The 17,419-nt window shown below is 39.6% G+C and overlaps 1 protein-coding gene across 3 annotated transcripts in view; it reads right to left on the reverse strand.

Annotated features, from left to right (window-relative positions):
- The window catches only part of EPS15L1 (epidermal growth factor receptor pathway substrate 15 like 1), a 70,218-nt gene extending 54,768 nt beyond the window's left edge, over nt 1-15,450 (reverse strand). For all 3 annotated transcript variants that reach the window (XM_024194268.2, XM_024194267.2, XM_024194269.1), the window contains exons 1-9: nt 15,402-15,450; nt 7,375-7,416; nt 7,092-7,181; nt 5,673-5,720; nt 3,697-3,792; nt 3,249-3,311; nt 2,138-2,263; nt 690-749; nt 60-296 (exon numbers count right to left, since the gene is read on the reverse strand). In XM_024194268.2, the coding sequence (XP_024050036.1) occupies nt 60-296; nt 690-749; nt 2,138-2,263; nt 3,249-3,311; nt 3,697-3,792; nt 5,673-5,720; nt 7,092-7,181; nt 7,375-7,416; nt 15,402-15,431 (792 nt within the window). In that variant the 5' untranslated portion in view covers nt 15,432-15,450. The remainder of the gene's footprint in view (nt 1-59; nt 297-689; nt 750-2,137; nt 2,264-3,248; nt 3,312-3,696; nt 3,793-5,672; nt 5,721-7,091; nt 7,182-7,374; nt 7,417-15,401) is intronic.
- Between the last annotated feature and the right edge of the window lie 1,969 nt (nt 15,451-17,419).

Here is a 17,419-nt window from a genome sequence, read left to right on the forward strand (position 1 = left end):
ATTTCACTATTTTGCACAGTTCATTGCAAAGGATATAAAAATTAACATGAGACTTGTACCTGTGTTTGCTTGATGCTGTGTTTGGGTGACAAACTTCCTGTGCTATTCAGGCTGTTTACACTACCATGGGATGGGGTAGAACGAAGGCTATCTTTAGGTGGAGGACTTGCAGGAAGAACAGGAACTGCACCAGGAAAAACTGGCGTCTTCTTTCTTTTGGAAGGTGGTATAAGTGGGGGGGGTAATACTGAGGGAACTGGCTCCTTTTCAAGAGCTCTATATACCAAATGCATTGCCTGCAAAGGCAAAAGTTAAAAATATCTGTAATACACCAATGAAGAGAGGAACACACAACAAAAAGTTTCCAATGGTAAGTGTCCAAAATACTAGGGAGAAGGAAGTAAACATGATAAGAGACAAGATCAGAGATACAGGTCAGAGCTGTACACGACTTTGAATGCAGGACAAAATGTTTAAACTTGATACTCTGGGCAAGAGAGGGCCAGAGGAGGGTTTCAAGGAAGACCATTTTAGTGGCTGTAATTTGAATGATCTGGAGTAGGGCGCAGTGTGGATAATGAGTGGCCAGAAAGGAGGAGTTTGCAATGCTCAAGACTAAGTTCAAGGAAGCAATAATACCTACACATTGCTTTGTCAAACTTTTAATGAATTCAGAATTTAAAACCTACCACAGCAAATTCATCCTTGTCCAGGTGTCCATCTTTGTCAATATCACTGAGATCCCAGACCTACAGTATTTAGGCAAAAATTAAAGTTGAAGAACACGTTACAACAAATTATATTAGTTAGAATATAAGTTAATAAGTAGGTTAGAAAATATTAATTGTATTAAGAATGTTAATGCCCTCTAGAAATTTGAGGTGCATTTTCTGAAGATCTTATTAGTTATGGTAATATACACAGAAGCATATGTTTAGGGCTGACAAGAGACGTAAAGGGATACAAAGTCTCATCTGCTCTAGCACTTATACTGCAGCCGATGTTATCATAACTAATAGGATTATGATGGAGGGGCTGAGTGGTACAGTGGATAGGAGACAGGATGGCGACACAGGAGTCGTGGGCTCTATTTCCTAGCTCTGGCATAGATTGCTGTGTGACTTTAAGCAAAATTTCTTATCTTCTTGTGGCTGTTTCCTTTCCCGCACTTTATCTGTCTTGTCTATTTAAACTGTAAGCTATCTGGGGCAGGACTGTTTCATGTATATAGACCCTAGACATCACCAAAACAGAAATAATAATACAGAGTCTGAAGCCTTTTAACACCAAGTGCAGCATAATGTTCAAGTGCAAGATTAAACAATTACTTTTCATTCACATCAAGGCAAAGAAGGAAGTGGTCTTTCATGGTCAGAATGAAAGCTTATTTCAGGAGAGAGAGGGCTCATGTTGAACTAGTTGGAACCCAAACTTGGCCCTGGCACAGAACACACAGAAGGGTGTATATAGTCAAGAATATGGTTTAAAAAAAAAGAAAAGAAAAACTGTTTAAGGATATTTACTGCATGTATTACATATTTATGAGGGGAGCCCCAGAAGTTCAAAGCTATTGCTCAAAAACAATACAGAATGTGTAACAAAAGTACAATGCAACACTATTTAAAACCCCTGGTTTACTGATGCTTTCACAGAACAACCTGTTCCAGAGTACATGCATGATTGTTGGAGTTTATATTTAAAGTTGGTTTAATAACTCCTAGTTAGGAAAAAAAAAGCTAGTAGAATATAATGCCCTAAAAGGCATTATTGCTTAGGTCAGGACAGCTTTTCTAACCAAGAGGCATTCATTTCCTTTTAAACTGACTTGTTTTTCAATTTAGTCATTTTTAAACTAAAGTTCTTGTTCTTAAAAGAATACAAGACAAATTAAGCTGATCCAGCCTAGGGACAAGTTTTTTTGTTGTTTTGCTTTTAAATGGACTACTTATTTAAGTGTCTAAATAATGATTTAGAGAGCGTAACTTTAGGTAGCCATTTTTTAAAAATCTTGGCCTAGATCTGAACTATTGCTTCCATTTAAAGTAATGCTGTTATGATTAGTTACATTACATATTTAATTTCACTAGAAAGAGAAGTTACATTAAAGAATGGTTAGGAAAATTTGCCGCACACTTACCCTTCCTAGGATATCAAGAGGTAGCTTTGAGTTCATCAGTACTGGTTTTACTTTGTCTCCTGAAAGTAAACCGTTTACTGGCAAAAGGCTTTCAAAAATACCATCAAACTTTGCTTTTTCTTCCACCTAGTTGGTAAGAAATAGCCTGAATAAGTAAAAAAGTGTGCCTGTGTGAGTGTCGAAAATTAAATCTTGCAAGAAACTAAGTGACTGGTCAGTAATTTATCATTTTAACTTCCTAGTTTCCCAGCGCACACCTGTATGCTATATCCTAAACAGTGTGCTGTATTTAGATGTAAAACTCATGGAACAGGCTTTAGGACCTTATTTTTCTCAATATGAAAACAAGCTTTCTGGAAATTACAGGACTGGGGTTACAATATGCATTTCTCTAGTGTTCTAGAAAGACAAAGCATTTTGATTCACACACTGGTGCCCAGATTTTAAGTTATGAAACTTTCAGAGATCATTTACACTACTAAGAAGTGTTACTTCCAAAGATTTTGCTTCCTACATTATAATATAATATACAAACTAGAAACCTCCATTTAAATGATTTGATAATTTAAATTTTTCACAAGCAGAAATTTTATTTTACATTTATAACATAAAATTAGAAAATTAAGTTATAAAATACAGGATATGTAACAAAAATTACTGTTTTCATTAGACCATACAGCAAGCACGAAAGAAATCATGATCTTAGAAGGTTGTGGGTTCAAGTTCCAAACTAATACTTGGGGATGGGATTGGTGAAGTGCTTCATTGTTCTTTAGATCAAACATTAACTCAAAGTGCCTTCTGCTCTGGCTCTGGCAGCTAGGCAGAAGATAAAAACCTTAGAGCACAACCCTCATGTCCTGGACAATGCTTCTTACAAATATTATACCAAATGCTGACAGAGGCTTGTTACAATACTTATATTAAATATAGAAATATATAAAAATCCACATTCAGTACTATGTAACGTTCACATGTCTGCTTCAATAAAGGAAGGTGTTCCAAAGTGGGAAGTATGTTCTCTTGGTAAAATTAATCTATCAAACACAGCTGCCAGAAACAGAATTTACATTTAAAGAATGGATTCAAATGTATTGTCTTGTACACTTACCCTAACGGCCCAGTGAGCCTCTGTTGAAGGAGGTGTGATCAATAAGGGACTGCTAGTGTCATGCTAAAATGAAAACAGTAAATATGTTTATGCACATGTAGCTTTCTCTTTAATATTTAAATGTTTTACAGATGGCTATTGATATGAAGTATTTCATTTGTTATATTGAAAAGAAAAACAAACTCTTGCATATCTTATCCAAATAGAAAAAACTTTAAATGTCATATTATTATTATTTATTTGTATTATTGTAGCACCTAAGGGCCTAGTCACTGACCAGAACCCCATTGTGCTAGGTGCTGTACAATCACAGAACAAAAAGACAATCCCTGACCCAAAGAGCTTACAATCTATGTCCTGTAACTATCAGGAGACTAATTTGTAAAGTAGAAAAGATTTCCCCATTTTTCATTTTAAGCTTCAGTTCTAAACTTAAAATATCACTTACAAATTTAGGAGGTGGTATAGTCAAGTTTAGATTGCTCAAGTTAACATCATGGCCATTCTGTGCACATGCTACGAGTCGCAATGCAACATAGAAACCCTACAAATTCAAACACAACAAGTAAATGCAGGGCATTCTGTTAATAAAAACAAGCAATCTAAGTCACTGTTTTTAAGCAGGATAAACTGTATTTTGTTTTTTATGATACTATGCAGATACCATTGCTTAAATGATGAAACCACATTTCATAGAATATCAAGGTTGGAAGGGACCTCAGGAGGTCATCTAGTCCAACCCCCTGCTCAAAGCAGGACCAATCCCCAACTAAATCATTTGGGGAGATGCTAAATTAATTGCTCTCACACTCCCACCCCTTCCATTTATTTCTATCATTATATATTTCTACATCTGTTTTTTTAAAGAAAAAGAAAAAGAAAAGAAAAGACTTTGCAACAACTTTGTGTAAGCCTTTTTGGCTTAAGGAAAGAAACCCAATCAATAGTATACATTCTAAAAAATGCTTTCCCACAATTAAGCTATTGTTGCCAAACACTTTTGCTTAAAAATGAACTAAGTTTTAACAAACCCAAACCCCACAACCTGCAAAAGCTATTTAATATCCCAAATCATTAACAACAATATATGGGTAGACTTAGCCATTACATTTTAAAACAAAATTTGAAACGTCGTTCTTCATTCATTTATTTGCCAAATCCTGAGTTCAGGTTTTGTAATTCTCTTCCAAAAACTGATGCCATTACAAACACCCACAGGAGCTGCCAGCATAGTTGCATTCCCTGTTCTGCCTTTGCAATGGAAACACACAATCCTGAACTCAAGATCTGGCAAGTAAGCGAAAGAGAAATTGCTTTCTAAATATATTTTAATGTATGTATTTGTAATTTAAGCTTAAATGGTCTGTTGGTGATTTGTGATATTAAATAATCTTTAAAATGTTTTCTTAATATTTGGAAGTTCACCTTCAATTTTTTTAAAATTTCTTGGACTTTAAGCATATCAAAATATTGTCAAATGCCCATATTTGCTACAGTATTTGATTAGTTTATTTTCATAATTTTTGTTAACCACAAATACCTAGAGTATTTTTAACAAGTTGCGACACAGTGCTGAGAATCAGCAGCCGAACCAGCACTCTAGTCACTGTAAGTCCAATTTGTTTTTCCCAGTGAAGGGCCTGATTGAGGGAAGCAGGGGCTAATTACTAGATCAGTCTGAGCCAGGGCTGCCGGGGGGGGGAGGGGGGGGGGCAAGTGGAGCAATTTGCCCCAGGCCCTGGGCCCCACAGGGGCTCCCACGAGAATATAGTATTCTACAGTATTGCAACTTTTTTTTATGTAAGGGGCCCCCAAAATTGCTTTGCCCCAGGCCCCCTGAATCCTCTGGGCGGCCCTGGTCTGAGCTCAGAGAGCTAAGGAGTTAGTTATTCACTAACTGGAAGAGTAGAAAGGCACAGGAAAGAAGTGTAAGGAGGAAATGAGAGAAAGAGAAAGGGTGGGAGAAGATAGGCAGGGCCAGGGTAAAGGGAGATCTCTGTGTGGATGATGTTAGTATATCACTGTAAACAGAGCTGCTGCATGAGACTGTAAATGGGTGGTTGTTGAGATAAACCCAAATAAACTACATGTTGGTGCTTACAAGCTGGAGGTATTAGAGCCATTTGAATGAGAAGACAGTAGAAGAGGACTGTGGCCTGTCACACGTGCATTTATTTTTTCAAATGACAGAAAAATATAACAACTAACTAATGGGAATATCTCCAGATTATCCATATTAAATCATTTTAATTAAATTAGTTTAGAATAGGACATATTGGGGTATGAAGAGCACTGAAAAAGGCAGTAAAGCATGTAAGCACATGCGTAACGTCAATGGAACTTAAGTACTATCCTGAATCAAGGCCAAAGTGTGCAGGGTTATATGATAGATTTATGTTCATGTTCACTGCACATTTTATATACCTGTTTATCCAAGTACCCTTTACCCTCTGGGTCAGCCAAATCCCATATCTGTGGAAATAAAAATAATTATAAAATTACTTACAAAAATACATGTATATTGGAAAGCTCAAATAGAAAACATTAGTACTTGAATTGTTTGTTTTATATTTCAAAATTTGAACTGCAAAATTTGCTTTAAAAATTTTAAACCTCAAATTGTTAAAGTATATGTAAAAAATAAAGTGCTCTTTATTTTAAAATCAAATCCTTCTTCACACAAAACCAGATGCAAACTCCATTGAAGTCAATGGGAGTCTGTCCATTACCTTTAATGACCTTTGGATCAGGCCCTTACATCCTACAATCTGAATTTCTCTTGCATTAGAGATCACATCACAACCAACATACACAGAACAGTGATCTAGCATTTTCCTGCACTCCCTAGCCTGTAGTTGTAGAGAGGAGCCCCCACTCCCTCCCAATAATCTTGAACTCATGACCCAGCAGGTAAGTGAAGGAGGAACAGATTTTCTAATATTTTGTTTTAAAATTAGTAATTTAAAATCTACTCACCTTATTGTGTAATCTCTAATCAATGTCATCTTTAACTCATTTCTCATCACAGCTAGTCTCTTTCTTTCTCAATAGGTTCTTATATCACCCTTATCACCACGGTATCTAAGCACCTTCCAGCAGTCCAATAAATGATGTGATTAACTGGTTACTTCTCTTTTACAGATCTTCAGAATCTACACTTTCTTCAAAGCCTCCACCATTAAAACTTTTATCCAAACCCTGGCCATCTCCCACCTTGATTACTGTAACAATCTCGTCTGGCCTCACAGAATCACACCTCTCCCAGCCCCTGTCTGTCCACATTTTCCTCCTCCACATCTCCCCCTCTTTGGATCCCTCCATTGGTGGATTCCTGTCTCTTCCCTTCATTTTCAGTTTCCTTTTCCTCATCCATATATCTCAATATCTTTGCTCCCAGTTCCCCTTACTGCTACCTACACTCTTCTCAGTCATCTTGTCTGACTGCTTACTCACTTTGTCTCCTCTTCCCACTCTTACCTTTGTGCCTTCTAAGATGCTGTCTCATGAGCATAGAACAGTCTCATTGACAAGGTGCTCCCTCTTCAAGCAATTCTTTATATGACCTTATTATTAACTATCCCATCATCTTCCTTTTACTGAACTGTTTTTTCTTGTGTGTTATAAACTTAAAATATCCACAGGAGCAGAGCTTTAGTCAGTGCAACCAAGGGAGTAACAACCAATCTACAGGTAATCTGGAGTTCAGAAAAATCAGAGGTGCACTGTATTGCACACGCTCTCTAGCAAACCACATCCACATTCACTCAATACCAGCTGTGATCATAATGCACAGAATACTGTATAATGTGTGTCCCCATATAAACGCACACATACTTAACTTACTTTTCCAAGGATAATGTCTGGAAGACCTGATTTTTTAAGGAACAGTGCAGCTTCACTAGCCCCAACTCTCCCTGTGTATGTTGGATCTACCTGGAAAACAAAAATTAACTGACTTAAGTATGTCGGCTACAAAAGCAAAAGTAGAGATTGGAGATTCTCCTGTCCCTTAACCACCCAATAATAGAGCAATATTAGTACACAGTTACCACACAACAGAGGGAACACTACAAGAAACTAGACTTAGAAAGGGGAAAAACAATTAAAAAAATTATTAAAAACATACCTGTTTGTAATAAGTCTCATACAATGGATTCCCAGTGGAAAGCTAAAAGACAAAAAGGGTTGGTGGGTGGGATAAAAAAAAATGAGAAAAGCAAGAATGGACCATGATCAAATATATTCCACTTCCAGGGAATGCCAAAAAAGGACATCCTGATATGAAACAAATTAATTCAAATTATTATTTCTGTAATCACTAATATTACACATTTAAAATACAAAAACATATATTATGATATTGTTACAAATTTAACACCTTAAAGTTCTGAATCTAAAAATTAGGGTTCTGGCTGTATTGTTAATTGGACACATACATGCTTACAGAATGCTCTCAACAATAAAGTTTAATATTCATATTTAACCCTGATCCTGAGTTACAGAAGTCTTCCTGCATGGACCCATTTTGCACGATTGGGGTACAGAAACATAAGTTTAGGATAAATATATGCAATGTAACCAAATTAACATTACTATGAGAACTGTAACACCAGTGACTTGAGAGTTTAGATTTTTTTTAACATTAACGTTGTTATTCAAAAGCAATAAACAGTATTAAACTGTGTATAGCTTCTCCCCCTCCATAGCCTTCCCAACACTTAAAGTCATTGTGATGGGGTGGACGAGACCTTATGGGCCTGCCACACCCTGCCCCAGAAAAGGGCAGTAGAGAGGTCTAGAGCGGCTGTGTGGGAAGTAGCCAATCAGGGCCAACCAGGTTAGTATAAGAAGAGCTGCAGGAACAGAGTGAGTTCAGTTTCCTGTTAGAGCTGGAGGAGAGTGGAAGGTGCTCCAGGTTGGCTGCTAGGATTCCACAAGGCCAAGGCCCTGAGATAAGGATGAAGAATGTGTGGAAACCATGGGAAAGTAGCCCAGGGAATTATAGCAATAACCCAGTCTATTTAAAGGGACATTGTGAATGGCTGCTATCTATAGAATCCCTGAGCTGGGACCTGGAGTAGAGGCTGGTGTTGTGTCTCTCCTCCCCCCTTCCCCCCCCGGCAAGTAGCCTGGACTTTGAGGCACCCCAGAAGGGGAACTATAGTGGCCCAGCTGAAGAGCTGGGGCCAGAAAGACCCTGAGAGGGTGAAGACACTGCCTCCAGGGAAGAAGCCCTGGGGCACTGCTCTATTCCGGAGCAAGGACAAACAGAGACATCAAAGAAGGCTCTGAGAGAGGCTGCTGCTGGACTTGTACCCTGAAAGGGGTTTGCGTTGCTTTTCTCTCTCTCAGACAGACTGTGTATGACTTGGCTGGAGGGCTGAATCACCGAAGACCACCACAAATAGAGAGAGTGCAGGCATGTGCACTCGGCCAAGGGGTGCTCACGAGAGGTGAGTGTGACCCCGTTACAGTCAAATAACTGGGGAATAATTGTCTAGTTTCCCAGACTTCTGGCTGAATAGATCAAAACAATAAAAATGCCTGTTTCACAGCCTCACACACAAGAGATGGAACTTTTTATTTGGGCCGAAGTTTGTAGAGGTTACAATGAATAGAGCACAATATAGAAACTGAGGGAAAATTGCGTCTGGAGCAAAACAGCCCCAGCCCCTGGGTACATTAACCATTTAAAAATGAAAACACTCAATGCATGCAAAATTTTAAAATAGCAATTTATGTAGAGAAATTCACACACACTTAAATTATGCAATGTTTAAAATGCTATCATTCAAATCAGATCTACGGTGTGTTGTGCCTTTTCTCTTTAAACTATATCTGCTTTCTCCAAACAGCCTGTCCAGTGACATTTGTAGACAAGTTTTCACCACAACACCAACATTTCACCAGAGCAAGTTCCTGCTCTAAAACACAGAGGCACACTAGCACTACAGCTTCTCAAGAAAACAGTTAAGATTGTGGGGTTTGTTTTTTTTAATATAATCATGGGCAAAATGACATCTCATCCCCCCCACCCCAATATTTTCCTCAGAAATGGCTGGACCGTTTTTGTTAAAACTTTATTAAAATATGAAGGCTGAGACAGATACTTGACTTGGGAATTTCTAAGCCAAATAGTTAAAAATTGGCAAAGATATAGGCAACTGAAAACAGGGTCTTACAAGGGGAAATGTCAGGCAACCTGAAGTATAGGTGGAGCTGAAAGCTCCACCTATAATATTTACGTGACTGGGCGTGTGCATGTGCACATACGTCTTGTGTCTTAACAGAATTAGAAGCATGTGCTTGATGTGCCACTAGGAAGGGAAGAATCCTGGCTTTCCAATAATACCCGGTTCCCTGTGTGAGTTCTGATTGGTACACAACTGAATATTGCTCATCTTTCACTTTGACCATTTTTGGGGGTGTCTGTGCATATTTGGGGAAAGATGGAAATGGTCTGTGTCATGTTGATTTTTATCTTTGGCAAGCTAGTAGAAATCCCAGGGGAGATGAAATAGCTGGCAGAGCACTGGTGAGGTAAAATATACATAATTAAATTTATCAAAGGGTATCACCACCACTTCCTGTTTTGATATAGCATTGAGATTTGATTTTATATGCATGCTTTTAGGCCCTGATCCTATGAATACTCATGGACGTGCTTAACTTTAAACACAAACAAGTCCTGCTGATTTAAAATTAATGCAATTATTCACATGCTTAAAATTAAGCACATGTTGATTTGCAGAACTGGAACCTTAGACTGTATAAAACAGAAGGTACAATGTAACAAACCTTCATTTACTGGGAACATTACTGATATATTACAAGCACCTCACATTTTTGCATTCTGTATAAACAAAAATAATACAGCCCATTTGAGTCATTATTTAAATATTTACAATCACTTATGTCCAGTCTTATTCTGGATGCCTCCATGTAAAGATACTTAAATTATATTACATCTGTTTTTCCCCCCCATTCTATTGTATTCCATTTTGGTGGGTTTTTACACACTCTCTCTGACAGTTCTGTATAGGCAAAAAATCTTTCCCAAGGAAACTACACAACACTGCTAACTAATTATTTAGAAAATGTATCAATGTTGAAAGAAAGAACAACATCCTGTCCACAGCACATACAAATTGCATAAAAATAGATAATACCAAAAGAACTTGGAACAACAATCTCCTAAACATCAAAGGAGACATGTGCAACTAACCATATAAAAGCAGGATTTCTAGTATGGTAAATATCTGAGACTTGCCATATGGGGTACATTTTATCAATCCACTGTAAAACTGTTTTACCTACTTTATTAGTTGAGTCTGTAGCAAGCACTATAACTACCAACTACCAAGTTCTATGAAAGAAAAAATGTTCCCCTCTGAAGTCTAAGATATCACAAATGGTAGCTTGATACGAAAGGCCAGAGTCTAATCACAAATTTAAATTGTAAATATCCGTATATATCATGAAAACATCTAGTATGATATTTATACACTTGTGGGTTTTCTTTTAGATGCTTGTCAGCCATACTGTTTATCAGATCAGAAATGCTTTCTATCATAAAATTAGGGTAATTATTTAAAAAAATTCTACCCTAAAGTTTAAGCAAAATCATGAAAGCAAAGTGCATCCCCAAGGACAGTCCTTTGCTTCCTTTGTATATTTTGTTTAGAATTAATAAATAAAAGACAGAATGCTTGCCATCTTTCACTTAAAAATTCCGTTTTATCCATCGGGGGTATGTGTGACTACAGCCTCGTTGCAACCACAGCCAACTTTGGAATTCTTTCTTTGCTAGAAACTTAGCAAGAATACAAATTAGCAACAGTGAAAAACGTATTTGGGGCCAATCAAGGCTCTGATCTGTGCCCAAAAAAGGGCTAGAAAGCAACACTCTCCCATAATGAGGCACTTGGCAAATTGTGTTGTATAACAAATTATATCAAACACTGTGGAAACATAACTCCTCAGAGTGTGACAAAGCTTTTTCTTTTTAAAAAGACCCATCTTATTTCTTCAGAGCGCTAAAATGTGTCTAAAGTAATTATTCTGAGCATGCCGATACCTACTTTTTGAAGACAAGTCCACCGGAGTTTCACTCTGGCATTCTTAAAAGCAGTGCAAAATATGGTGGGTTTTTTAAAATTTATTACTCATGGTCAGTACATGGAACATTAAGTTTCTATGGCACAGTAAGTTGAGTAAAAACAATAACTATTTTGCAAAAGTCTGACTTCTGAACAGATTCATCCAGGTAACTAGATCTGTTTCTCCCACAATGATCATTACACACAACTTGTCAAAGACTTCAAGAGAGCAAGGAGTTACTTGACTTTATATCAGAAACCCAATTCAGCAAGTTGCTTGAGCTTTTAAAGCTCTATACAAGAGAACATGCATTTCAGGGGTGAAATTTAAAAGTGAAATAGAAAGCTTTTAATATTTTCTAAAATGTATGTGAAGCCAGAGGGTCTTATGTTGCAAAGACAGCATGGGTCTATGTATCCAAGTGAAGTCCCACAAACTGCAAGACAAGATAGAACCCTGAGCTTGGGACTTGGGGGAAAAGAGACTTAATAAATATATAGCTACTATAAAGTGGAAACATTTTATTAGTTACTTATTTGGGTTCTGGAGCTCCCCACTTAACTGTAAACCTTCTTGCTGACAAATACCAGGAATGCGTAATGTCATTAGTAATATCTAGTGCCTTCCTCATTTGAAATCTAGATCAGATTTGCCTATAAATATTCAAATACACTTGGAAGATTGACAGTTGTCTTTCTAAATACATGACTGATCTATTGCAAGTGGTGAAGACAGGGTTTCACTTTAAAGACATTGGGTAGATTTATCCCCTCATAGGAAATCAGTTAGATAATGTCTGCAAAGCACTTTGCAGAGGTAAAGGACTATGTAAGCACCAAGTATTGCTGCCATTATTCAAGATTTTAGGTAAGCATATAATGGCAAGTGTCATGGTAGGGGTCTACTACAGACCATCAAATCAACAAGAGGAGGTGGATGAGGCATTTATAAAACAAACCAATATCCAAAGCACAAGACTGGGAAGTAATGGGGGCCTTTACCCAGACATCTGTTAGAAAAGTAATACAGTTGTTGGAATGTATTGGGGACACATTTTTGTTCCAGAAAGAGGTGGAAGTAACCAGGGGACAGCCCTTTTAGACTTGATTTTGACCAACATGGAGAAATTGGTAGAAAATCTGAAGGTGAAAGGCAATTTGGGTGAAAGTGATCATAAAATAGACTTCAGGATTCTAAGGAAAGGAAGGAGTGAGAGCAGTGGAATAAGGTCATGGAACTTAAAAAAACTCCTCCCACTTTAACAAACTCAGAGAACTGGTAGGTAAGGTCGGGGGGGGGAGGGAGAGGGATTCAGGATGGCTGGCAGTTTCTCAAGGAGAAAATATTAAAGGCATAACTGCAAACTAGTCTGAGGCAAAGGAAAGATAGGAAGACTAGTGAGTGGCCAATATGGCTCTCAGGAGCACTTTAATGATCTGACAATCAAAAAGGAATCCTACATAAAGTTGAAACATGGACAAATTACTAAGGAAGAGTACAAAGGAACAGCACAAGCATGTAGGAACAAAATTAGAAAGGCTAAGGCACAAAATGAGTTACATGTAGCAAGGGACATAAAAGGCAGTCAGAAGAGGATTCTTTAAATACATAAGGAACAAGAGAAAGATGAATCAAAGCACAGGTTCTCTATTTTGCACTAATAAGTTAAAAATGATGACAACAATAAGCTGAGGTGTTTAATGTCTATTTAGCTTTTGTCTTTATTAAAAAAGCTAATGGTGACCAGATACTCAACACAATTAATATTAACAATAAGGGAGAAGGAATGCAATCCAAATTAGGGAAACAACAGGTTAAAGAATATTTAGATAAGTGTGATGTACTCAAGTCAGCAGGGCCTGATGAAATTCATCCTAGGATACTTAAGAAACCAGCTGATACAGTATTGGAACTGTTACCAGTTATCTTTGAGAACTCCAGGAGCATGGGTGAGGATCTGGAGTTTTAGTGGATCACAAACAGAATATGAATCAACCATGTGATGCAGTTTCAAAAAAGGATAACTATTCTTGGATGTATTTACAGGAGTGTCATGTAAGACCTGAGAGACAACTGTCCCCTCTATTGGGCCTCAGTGGAGTACTGTGTCCAATTCTAGGTACTGCACCTATGGGCTGGTCCACACTAACCCCCCACTTCGAACTAAGATACGCAACTTCAGCTACGTTATTCACATAGCTGAAGTCGAACTATCTTAGTTCGAACTTACCGCAGGTCCACACACGGCAGGCAGGCTCCCCCGTCGACTCCGCGTACTCCTCTCGCGGAGCAGGAGTACCGGCGTCGAGCACTTCCGGGATCGATCCCAGAAAATCGACTGCTTACTGCCAGACCCGGAGGTAAGTATAGACGTACCCTTAGAATAGACATGAACAAAACTGAGCGAGTACAGAGGAGAAAGCAACAATTATAAAAGGCTGAGAACCTGTCCTATGAGGAAAGGTTTTTAAAAAACAAAAAATTGGGCATGGTTAGTCTTTAGAAAAGAAGGGGGGGAGGGGGAAAGAGAAGGAAACCAGATCGGTTTCAAATATGTTCAGGGCTATTATAAAGAGGATGGTGATCAACTGTTCCCTATGTCCACCAGAGGTAGGGACAAAAGTAATGGGCTTCATTTGCAGCAAGGGAGATTTTAGTTAGATTATAGTTAGAAAGGTTTTCCCAATAAGGGAGTTAAGCTCTGGAATAGACTTCCATGGGAGTTTGTGGAATTCCCATCATTGCAAGTTTTTTTAAAAACAGGTTGGATAAACATGTGTCAGGGATTGTCTAGGTTTAGTTGGTCCTGCCACAGCGCAGGGGGTTGTACTTGATGACTTCTAGAGGTCCCTTCTGGCTATACATTCCTATGATAATGACAAGAGTTAAAAATAAAATGTGTCCAAATTGTTAAATTATACCCTGTAACACAACCCTGCCTTTCAAAAGGGCTCAGGGTCTTTCTCTCCACTGCAGAATCCTGAGTATCCCACTCCCCTCACTCACTCTTTGCTAATAAGGAGTGAGAAGAAATGAGCCTTTCAATAGTGTGTCATCAGCTTCCATCAACTACAATAAAGTAGAACCTCAGTTATGGAACATCTTAGGAATGGAGATTGCTGGTAACTCTGAACAAAACATTATGGTTATTCTTTCAAAAGTTTACAACTGAACATTGACTTAATATAGCTTTGAAGCTTTACTATGCAGAAGAAAAAAGCTACTTTCCCTTTTTTTTTTTAGTAGTTTACATTTAACACAGAACTGGGGGGTTTTGTGTGTGTGTCTCCACTGCTGCCTGATTCTGTACTTCGAGTTCCAAATGAAGCATGTGGTTGACTGTCAGTTTATAACTCAGAGGTTCTACTGTATTTATGACCCCCACATTTCCATCAAAACAGTATGCAAGCACCTCTCCAAGATTAAAAAAAAAACTTTTCACAACATCCCTGTGCACTAGGCAGTATTAGCTCCATTTTACAAATGGGGAAACCAATCCAGAGAGAAATGAACTGACTTAAGAAAGATTACACCAGGAGTCTACAACAGAGCTGAGAACTGAATCAAACTGTCCTGAGGCCTAGTCCAGGGCCTTCACCACAAGATTATGCTGCCCCTTCCACTACAGTGGCTCAATACCAGGCCCTACAGCTTGGGTGGGAAAAAAGGGAACATCAACGATCTTCATCCCAACGAGGAAGCGAGCGTCCGTCCTCCGTCCCTGAGATTCCACCTCAGAGCCTGCTGCTGGGAAAGGGGCTCCAAGACCCCCCGGCAACCCAGCGACCGGCTCCCTCCCCAAATGCTCAACCTTGCCCCGGCTGCTGAGGGGAGCTAGGGGCTTGCCCCCCTCCGAGCACTGACCCGCCAGCGCCGGATGGGGCCCAGCTTCCCACACCCAGTTTCTGCTCTCCCCCCATAAGCCGGTTTAATGCGCCGGTTCCAGGCCGCCACCCAGAGGCCTGTCCCCCTGGCCCGGGTTTTCCCCCGGCGGGGTCCAACCCCGACCACAATTAGTGGGGCCTCTGGCCCAGGCCAGGCCAGGCCGGTTACCTGCTGGCTGTGGGGAATGAGCGCCGCCATCTTCCTCCCACTGACTGACTCCGGCGGGGCGGGGGGAGGCGGAGCGATCGCCGCCGAGGGGAGGGGGGAGGGATCAGCGGGCCCTGCCCGGCACCTGCACCGCAGGGAAGTGGCCGGGCCTGTTCCTGCTTCCCCGGGAGACGAGTCCTGAGGCCGGACTCGATGTGCAGGTGAGAGGACGAGGAGGTCCCGCTACAATGCTGTGCAACTCCGTAACAATGAGACCGCAGCTGCTTTTATCTGAGGGTGTCAAAACCTTTTACAATATCCCATCATTATCCCCTTTGTACAGACCACTGGGGAAACGGGCTTGCCCAAGGTCAACTGCAGAGCCAAGTAACGGGCAGGAATCGTGATTTCCAGTCTCCACCTTCAGTTCCCAGAGAATATATTTACTTCATGGAATACACTAGGACAGAGTTAACTTAACTAAATAAACAGGTGGTTGTGCTAACAGTAAATTGGCATGTTTGTTAAAATATATTTCCACCGATAACATGAAATTCACACACAAAAGCTAAATTTGTTAATGTGTCACTAGAGGCACTTTTCAAAAATATGTTAGGGTAGGTTAAGCCTCCTTACACTTCTAAATTTTAGCTTAATCAGGTTCTACAAATCACATAAAACTGGGGTGTTAGTAACTGTTTATTCATATATTAACTGATGAGATTTTTTTTAATTCAAGGGTTTTTATGTACTAGAGATTCCTCTCGATCAGCTCTTTCTTCTCCAGTCACTTTTAAACACCTTAAACCTTTAAAAGGCAATGGAGTCTAATGGACAGAACAGGTGACTGGGTGTTAAGACTCCTGACTCTGGGAGGGACTCCAGGGCTTGTGTCTAAAGACACTTGTCACTATATTCAAAGTATAGTAAAACAAGTTAATGGTCACTGCAGAGACTTCTGTTTTTCTGGTCATTGTGTCAGCAACATACTGGAGGCAAAAAAAAAAAAAAAAAACCACAAAAGAGACAGCCAAACATCCTTGGGTTATTTTATATCTCTCTCACACACACACACATTAAAAGAACATTAAGATTGCATCTATTTCCTCCCCAGGAACTTGTCTGAGTGCTGCCACCTCATTCCCATGACTGTCTCCTTGCCTAGCCAGTCCCTGTCTCCATCCCTCAGTCACCTCATCATAGTTCCTTGGCCAGCTAGACCTAGTCCCCTACTCTGCTCTCCTCATCGAAATCACAGTCATCCCCCCCACCCCGCTTCTAAATCCCTGTCTCCTTGCCTCAGTCTTCTTGCTCAGCCAGTTCATCTTCCACACTAGGCATCACATCTGATCTCAGTCTTCCCCCAACCCACTCTCACTCCCAGTCCCACTCTTCTCTGCTGACTCCAGGTTCAATCTGTCTGCATTCCTTCCCCCTTGGTTCCCAGTTTCATTGCCTCACCAGTTAGGGTGACCAGAGGTCCCGATTTTATAGGGACAGTCCCGATTTTTGGGTCTTTTTCTTATATAGGCTCCTATTACCCTCACCCTCTGTCTTGATTTTTCACATTTGGTGTCTAGTCACCCTATCACCAGTCCCCCTTCAAGCTCCTTGTCCAAATCTACCACCCTCTGTTATTTCCTGTCCCTCCCATCAGACGAGTACTGCTCTTGTCACTTCTGCATTAGAACCAGGCAACTTTCTCCTTCATGCTGCCTAGGCACCAGTAGGGGGAGCATTGAGTGCACAGAAGAGAATCTCTCTGTTCCTGTATCACAGCAGCCTATAACAGTCAGGAGCAACAATTACAGAAGTCCTGCTCAACCCAGAGCTGGAGCATGCTCAGTAGTGCTGGAATGTTTGGATAATTTAGTTACCAAACTCTAACAAGTCTCTACTAAGTAAGTTTAAATTAAGATTTTGCAAAGATTTATAACTTGGCTACATGTAGCAATTTTTCCATAGAAACAGCAAGAGCCATCCTGCTATGTTGGCCTGGTTATTGGGGTGTAGGACAGTATAAGTTTAACTTGACAAGA

This window comes from Terrapene carolina, unplaced genomic scaffold (assembly GCF_002925995.2).
Source record: "Terrapene carolina triunguis isolate 2854851 unplaced genomic scaffold, T_m_triunguis-2.0 Scaffold194, whole genome shotgun sequence".
NCBI classification, from domain to species: domain Eukaryota; kingdom Metazoa; phylum Chordata; order Testudines; family Emydidae; genus Terrapene; species Terrapene triunguis.